This window comes from Hoplias malabaricus, chromosome 2 (genome assembly GCF_029633855.1).
Source record: "Hoplias malabaricus isolate fHopMal1 chromosome 2, fHopMal1.hap1, whole genome shotgun sequence".
Lineage (NCBI taxonomy): Eukaryota > Metazoa > Chordata > Actinopteri > Characiformes > Erythrinidae > Hoplias > Hoplias malabaricus.
In genome coordinates this window covers 36,290,919-36,298,349 of record NC_089801.1, presented here as the reverse complement: position 1 = coordinate 36,298,349, position 7,431 = coordinate 36,290,919, and the positions used below count along the sequence as shown (strand labels likewise).

The 7,431-nt window shown below is 39.4% G+C and overlaps 1 protein-coding gene across 1 annotated transcript; it reads left to right on the top strand.

Moving 5' to 3' along the window:
- Nucleotides 1–4,980: 4,980 nt before the first annotated feature.
- On the top strand, nt 4,981–7,082 carry LOC136676467 (uncharacterized). Its single transcript, XM_066653522.1, has 3 exons — nt 4,981–5,395; nt 5,644–5,715; nt 5,824–7,082. Exons 1-3 carry the CDS (start codon nt 4,981–4,983, stop codon nt 7,080–7,082), a joined length of 1,746 nt encoding a protein of 581 aa, XP_066509619.1.
- Nucleotides 7,083–7,431: the final 349 nt, after the last annotated feature.

The following is a 7,431-nucleotide window of genomic DNA, read 5'->3' as shown; positions in this document are numbered from 1 at the left end:
TTATTAATTAATAATGACTAAATGTCTCCCACACATCAGTACTAGATCACAAAAGATTACTTTAAGGTGTTTATGACAGGGGAACAGATCTGGACAGAGCTTTTTTATCCTGTCTAAAAGTGTTCCCCCTACAGAAATCTGTGTTTTTATATTTCCTTACATTAATCCCTGTGCTTTATTAATTAATAATGACTAAATGTCTCACACACATCAGTACTAGATCACAAAAGATTACATTAAGGTGTTTATGACAGGGGAACAGATCTGGACAGAGCTTTTTTATCCTGTCTAAAAGTGTTCCCCCTACAGAAATCTGTGTTTTTATATTCACTTACATTAATCCCTGTGCTTTATTAATTAATAATGACTAAATGTCTCCCACACATCAGTACTAGATCACAAAAGATAACTTTAAGGTGTTTATGACAGGGGAACAGATCTGGACAGATCTTTTTTATCCTGTCTAAAAGTGTTCCCCCTACAGAAATCTGTGTTTTTATATTCACTTACATTAATCCCTGTGCTTTATTAATTAATAATGACTAAATGTCTCCCACACATCAGTACTAGATCACAAAAGATTACTTTAAGGTGTTTATGACAGGGGAACAGATCTGGACAGATGTTTTTTATCCTGTCTAAAAGTGTTCCCTCTACAGAAATCTGTGTTTTTATATTCACTTACATTAATCCCTATGCTTTATTAATTAATAATGACTAAATGTCTCACACACATCAGTACTAGATCACAAAAGATTACTTTAAGGTGTTTATGACAGGGGAACAGATCTGGACAGAGCTTTTTTATCCTGTCTAAAAGTGTTCCCCCTACAGAAATCTGTGTTTTTATATTCACTTACATTAATCCCTGTGCTTTATTAATTAATAATGACTAAATGTCTCCCACACATCAGTACTAGATCACAAAAGATAACTTTAAGGTGTTTATGACAGGGGAACAGATCTGGACAGATCTTTTTTATCCTGTCTAAAAGTGTTCCCCCTACAGAAATCTGTGTTTTTATATTCACTTACATTAATCCCTGTGCTTTATTAATTAATAATGACTAAATGTCTCCCACACATCAGTACTAGATCACAAAAGATTACTTTAAGGTGTTTATGACAGGGGAACAGATCTGGACAGATGTTTTTTATCCTGTCTAAAAGTGTTCCCTCTACAGAAATCTGTGTTTTTATATTCACTTACATTAATCCCTATGCTTTATTAATTAATAATGACTAAATGTCTCCCACACATCAGTACTAGATCACAAAAGATTACTTTAAGGTGTTTATGACAGGGGAACAGATCTGGACAGAGCTTTTTTATCCTGTCTAAAAGTGTTCCCCTTACAGAAATCTGTGTTTTTATATTCACTTACATTAATCCCTGTGCTTTATTAATTAATAATGACTAAATGTCTCCCACACATCAGTACTAGATCACAAAAGATTACTTTAAGGTGTTTATGACAGGGGAACAGATCTGGACAGAGCTTTTTTATCCTGTCTAAAATTGTTCCCCCTACAGAAATCTGTGTTTTTATATTTCCTTACATTAATCCCTGTGCTTTATTAATTAATAATGACTAAATGTCTCACACACATCAGTACTAGATCACAAAAGATTACATTAAGGTGTTTATGACAGGGGAACAGATCTGGACAGAGCTTTTTTATCCTGTCTAAAAGTGTTCCCCCTACAGAAATCTGTGTTTTTATATTTCCTTACATTAATCCCTGTGCTTTATTAATTAATAATGACTAAATGTCTCACACACATCAGTACTAGATTACAAAAGATTACTTTAAGGTGTTTATGACAGGGGAACAGATCTGGACAGAGCTTTTTTATCCTGTCTAAAAGTGTTCCCCCTACAGAAATCTGTGTTTTTATATTTCCTTACATTAATCCCTGTGCTTTATTAATTAATAATGACTAAATGTCTCACACATATCAGTACTAGATCACAAAAGATTACTTTAGAGTGATTATGACGGGGGAACAGATCTGGACAGACTATTTCACCTGACTAAAATCCAGCCTCCTTTTTGTTTGTTTGTTTTATTTTATTTTAATGATAATAATCCCTGAGTAAATGTCTATTACACAGTCGTGCATAAATGTTTCATTCACTCAATTAACATTTTAAAAATATTAAAATCGTATTTCACTGTCTCCATAAAATGCCTTTATTGTACTTAATAAAACACACAAATCATTCCGTTAGCTTTTTTAATCATATTAGTCAACATATTATTAAGAAAAGTCTGCATAAATCTTCTTTTTTTTCAAAGCGGATTGTGTTATCCGTTATTTAGTACTTTTTGTTGTGTTTCGGCTTCCGTAGATGTAGCACTCGGTCGCGCGCAGGGTGATTTCTTGAATGCGCGTTCTCGCAGACTCAAGAAACATTAAATGGACGGGGAACTGAATCGGCCACAACACCGGTCCATGAAAAAATTCTTTGATGAAACCGGTCCATGGTGCAAAAAAGGTTGGGGACCGCTGATCTAGAGCTGAGAATGGCGTGGAATGTCTGCATTGAACACCATTTTCCTGAAACATATCGCGGATTTCTTGAACGGTTTTGTCCACTACACCAAAATAGAATTCCTTGTAGTAACCCAAAGCTGAGTCAGCATCTACCAAGCTGTAGTCACGTGATTCTGCCCCTATCTGGCACATGAATGCAACCTAAAACTAAGGACGACCAAGCGACTCGAGCAGCTAGTACCAAAGAGAAACACAGAGTCTGTAGTTTGGATATGCTGTGTTTTGACTATAATTAAGATGACAGTGCTCAAAATACAAGACAGGAACAAGCTCCCAGCAACATCAGAAAAATATCCCATATTTAATACTGGAGCATATTTACAGTACACGCCTCGTCACTGAACTATGAGGGTCAAAAATTCAAAAACAAAATAATCGTTCATTAATCATTCATTAATTGTTCATTAATCATGGTAAAATGTACAATTAATCATGATATTGATTTGCACTCATATCGACCCGCACTACTTCCTGTTTTCATCAACTCTTTTTGCATATTCACAGTTGATCTGAGATGCAAAATTACCCGTTTTATGCAACTGTTCATATCGTTTCAGCTTTAATAATGCAGAAATGTGCCTGCCACTTTTCTGGGGTTCTTGGAATCTTTCATTAGCCCTCAATCTTTTCATTTTTCCAGTCTCCAAATCCAGTGGTTTCAAAAGTGTCTGTCTTGCCCTCCTGGCTTCCAAATGCATGACAGGCAAAACAAAAAGCCAGATCAGCTGTGGGGCTGTATTTGAGCCAGCTATAAATTTCATACCATTCTTTCTTAAACTTTCGACCATCCTTTACTGGAAATGATATTATTGCTAGATATGACCCACTCTCAATAAAGTTCAGAGGTTTATATGACACAAATTGGATCCTGTTCTGATGCCTGCAGTGAGCAAGTGGAAATATGTCTAACCTCTTTAAAGTGCTGATTAGCTGGGGTTGAGACTGGAGCAGAAGGGTGTGTAAGGCTGGTATGGTGTTTTTCATCGCTAACGTCATTTTTCGTATATTGGATCATTTAGGCATTTCTATTCAGCCACCAATGCGCCTTTTAACGTATGACTAATTTTTAATGGCTGCCCACTAGTGTCATAGAGACATGCTGCACTGTATTTCAGTATTTCATTGTTTTATGGCTGTAACAAATGTCCCACATTCAAAAAGTTAAGTGACTTAAAGAACAATTTGGGGTGCAAATGGCCCCCCAGATGGCTACAACTGTTGCATTCCTTGTGTCAAGCCACTCATGACCCAGAGACAATGCCAGAAGTTTTTAATTGCTCTTATATAATGTGATGAGGTCAGTGAATCTGCCCCATCACCAAGACTGTGGAATTTACATTAATGAATGTATGCTTGTATTATTTCTTACCTTGTGTCTCTGGTCCTGTTCCTGGAGGAATGGTGGCAAATTTCTGGTCTCTCTTTGTACTAGCCAAAGGGCCCACGGTGAAGTATAGAAAAGGAGGGGAGGAGCTGGATCTGGGAACCTGTAAAAGAGAAACAGTAAACAAGTTAAAAACTATTTACATATGTAAATACTCACCTGTGAAGCAGGAATAAGATGGGCATTTAATATCTGTCAACGGTTGTATTGTTGTGCATGAATGTCCTCCTGCAGTTACATTTGTTACCCCTTAGCCAGAGATGGGTTAGCCCAATTAGAAGAAAGGCGGGGCTAAGTTACTAAAAGGCATGTGGTAGACCCACAGTGGGGGTAGTCAGGGTGTCTGAAACTTCACAGTCTCCGACAAAGTAATTGGCTGCCATAGTCAGTGAAGGTGGAAGGGGGCTGTGGTACGGACAAATGAGGTCTGTTTAGTCCGAAACTGATGTTTCTTTTCTTTTTCTGGTACCCCTCTGATTGTGATGTCATCACGTGTTACTTTGAATAAATTATCACTGAGTGAGTTACATTTGAGTCCTGTCTGCTCCTTGCTGAGTGAATCTTCACCTTTTCATCTGTGCTCCCCACACTCCAATTTAAACATCACTACATATAATATTCAAATTTTCTGAGATAATGACTTTTGGGTTTTTATTGGCTGTAAGCCTTAATCATCAACATTAAAAGAAATAAACGCTGAAGTTAATCTGTATAATACATGTTTCACTTTTTGAAATGAATTACTGAAATAAATTAACTTTTTGATGATATTCTAATTTACTGATATGCACCTGTATTTGCATAATTAACTGGTCCTGGTCCTGGTCCTGGTGGGCTACTGCCTGCACATTGTATAGATTCCTCTACTCCCAACACACCTGATGCAACTCATGAGCTCATTAATGAACCTTTCCCAAGATGAAATGAGCTTGTTTTAGAGATGAAAAAAACCCACGACCAGGACTGAGAGCACTGGCTTAAACTGAAGATACTAAACAAAAACCTTCTTAAAGAAACTAAAGAACAATTAGAACAAATGACCAAAGAGACTCAGCTACAGCTTCAGGAGAAAGACACAGAGCTGGAGAATGTGAGGAAACTGCTGAGAGAGAAAGAGTCTCTACTGGAGGACACAGTGAAAGAGGTGGACAGCTGTAAAAATCAACTGGAGACACAGAGAAAGGAGCTGCAGGAAAAGAGCAGCACACTCCAGAAGATGAAGGTCCAACTGGAAGAACAGAAAACTGAAGTGAGTGAAAAAGACAAACAGCTTGAAGAGAAGGAGAGGATTGTAAGTGAGATACACACACAGCTAATGGAGAGAGAGGAGCAGGTTAAAGAGAAAGAGAGACTTCTAGAGGAGAGAAAGAAGCAGCTGCAGGAAAGAACACATCCTCCATCATCAGTTCCAGTCAGGAGGAGACACAGCAAGCAGGGGATTCATCCAGAGAGTAAGTAATTGAACTGGTCACTTAAAACACTTAATGCAATAAGTACATTTTTCATATTTATTTCACTATGAACGTTTTATCACACACTGACAAAGTTTACCAGATCAGAAAAGTTGTGTGTAGTTCAGGAAATTAGGGAGCATTTAATATTACCATACAAATACAATATTGATTCTTACACTATATGTACAGTTATCCACAAACTGTCTTTAAGAACATGTGTTCATTCTAGTTGTGTGGTTTCTCAGTCAGGGTAGAGACTCCAGACCCAGCCACTCCACTCAGGAGGAGAAAGAGTAGAGAAGCCCTTCCTCCGAAAAGTACATTATCACAGTTTCATGAAGTTTCTTATATACTTCTCCATGCAGAATACTGCATTCACTAACACTCAGTAATAAATGAACCCCTTCATACTTGTTGATATGCAGTGAGTGGAGCTGCTCCTCCAGAGTCTGGTTGTGTATCAGAGCTGAGGCTGGTTCTGCTGGGGAGGACTGGAAGTGGGAAGAGTGCAGCAGGAAACAGGCTCCTGGGCCGAGAGGAGAGGAGCAGGGCTGGAGCTTCTACAGTGAGGCAGCAGAGTGAGAGCAGACAGGGCCAGATGGCTGGGAGGCAGGTGACTGTGGTGGACACTCCTGACTATTTCAGTCCTGGACTCTCTCTGGACGCGCTGACACAGGACGTGGGACTCTGTGTCTGTCTGTCGGCCACAGGTCCCCACGCCTTCCTCCTAGTCATACCAGTGAAGCAGACCTCAGGAGAGGAGAGAGACATGCTGCAGAAAATGGAGGAGATGTTTGGAGAGAGATGCTGGAGGAACACCATAATCCTCTTCACCGTCACTGATGAAGACCAAGAGAAGAAGATTGAAGAGTTTGTCCAGTCAGGAAACCAGGAAGTCCAGAGCCTTGTGGAGAAATGTGGGAACGGGTTTCACTGTCTCAACATTAAAGAGAGTGGAGAGGGGTCTCAGGTCTCAGAACTGCTGGAGAAGATCGAGAAGATGGTGGAAGGAAACAGAAAGAAGTTCTACAGCAGTGAGATCTACCTGGAGACAGAAGCTCAGATCAGAGCAATGGAGACAAAGATCATGAAAGAAATGCAGGAAAAGAGGGTGAAGGAAGAGAAAGAAATGAAGGAAAAACATGAAAAGGAGCTGCAGAACTCTCTGAGAAGGATAGAGGGAGCAGTACAAGAGCACGAAGGAGAGATAAAACAACTTAACGACCGAACAACCGACCTAGAGAGAAGAATGAAAGAAGAGAAGGATAAAGAGAAAAGGAGAGGACTGAAAAGAGAGCTGGAGAGAGAGTTAGACCGAAGGATAGAACTGGAAGAAAAGGTGAAGAGACTGAAAGAGAAGAGAGAGAGGGACAGGTGTGAGATGGAGGAGAGACACAGACGGGAGATGGAGGAGATCATGGAGACGTATGAAGGAGAAGCCAGAGCTGAGGCAGAGAGAAACTTAATGAAGATCCTGCTGCCTGAACTCCAGAGAAACATTTTGGCTTCAAAGACACAGATGCTGGAGGAGTTCAGCAGACAGATGGAGGAGAAGAACATGGAGCTGGAGAAACTGAGAGAGCATTACTCAGAGCTTAGAAAGACTCCAGCTGCAGAAGCTAATGCACAGCCCTCCAGGAGCAGTGGTGGCTGGATGCGTTGTTTCTTGCCACGACGCAGATGATAAGTTGTCTTGTGCAGACCCACTGACCAGTCTGCAGCTCCAATAAAATCAATGTAATATTTTCCGTTGGTGACCAGTGTACTGACATATATACTTCAGTGTTTTCAACTGTAGAACTTACAATAGCAGATTATAACTTTCCCCCCTCATAGCCATATTATAAAGAAAGTTGTCTAATGTTTTTGTTACAGGCTTTGTTCAAACTGCAGGGTAAATCTGATTTTTCCTTCAGTCTGTGAAAAGTGACCAGTACCAGTGTCTGTGTTCACACATTAGTCAAATGTGCTAGCATAACTACATTAGATGCTATGGCAACAATATGGTAATATTAAATGCTCCCTAATTTCCT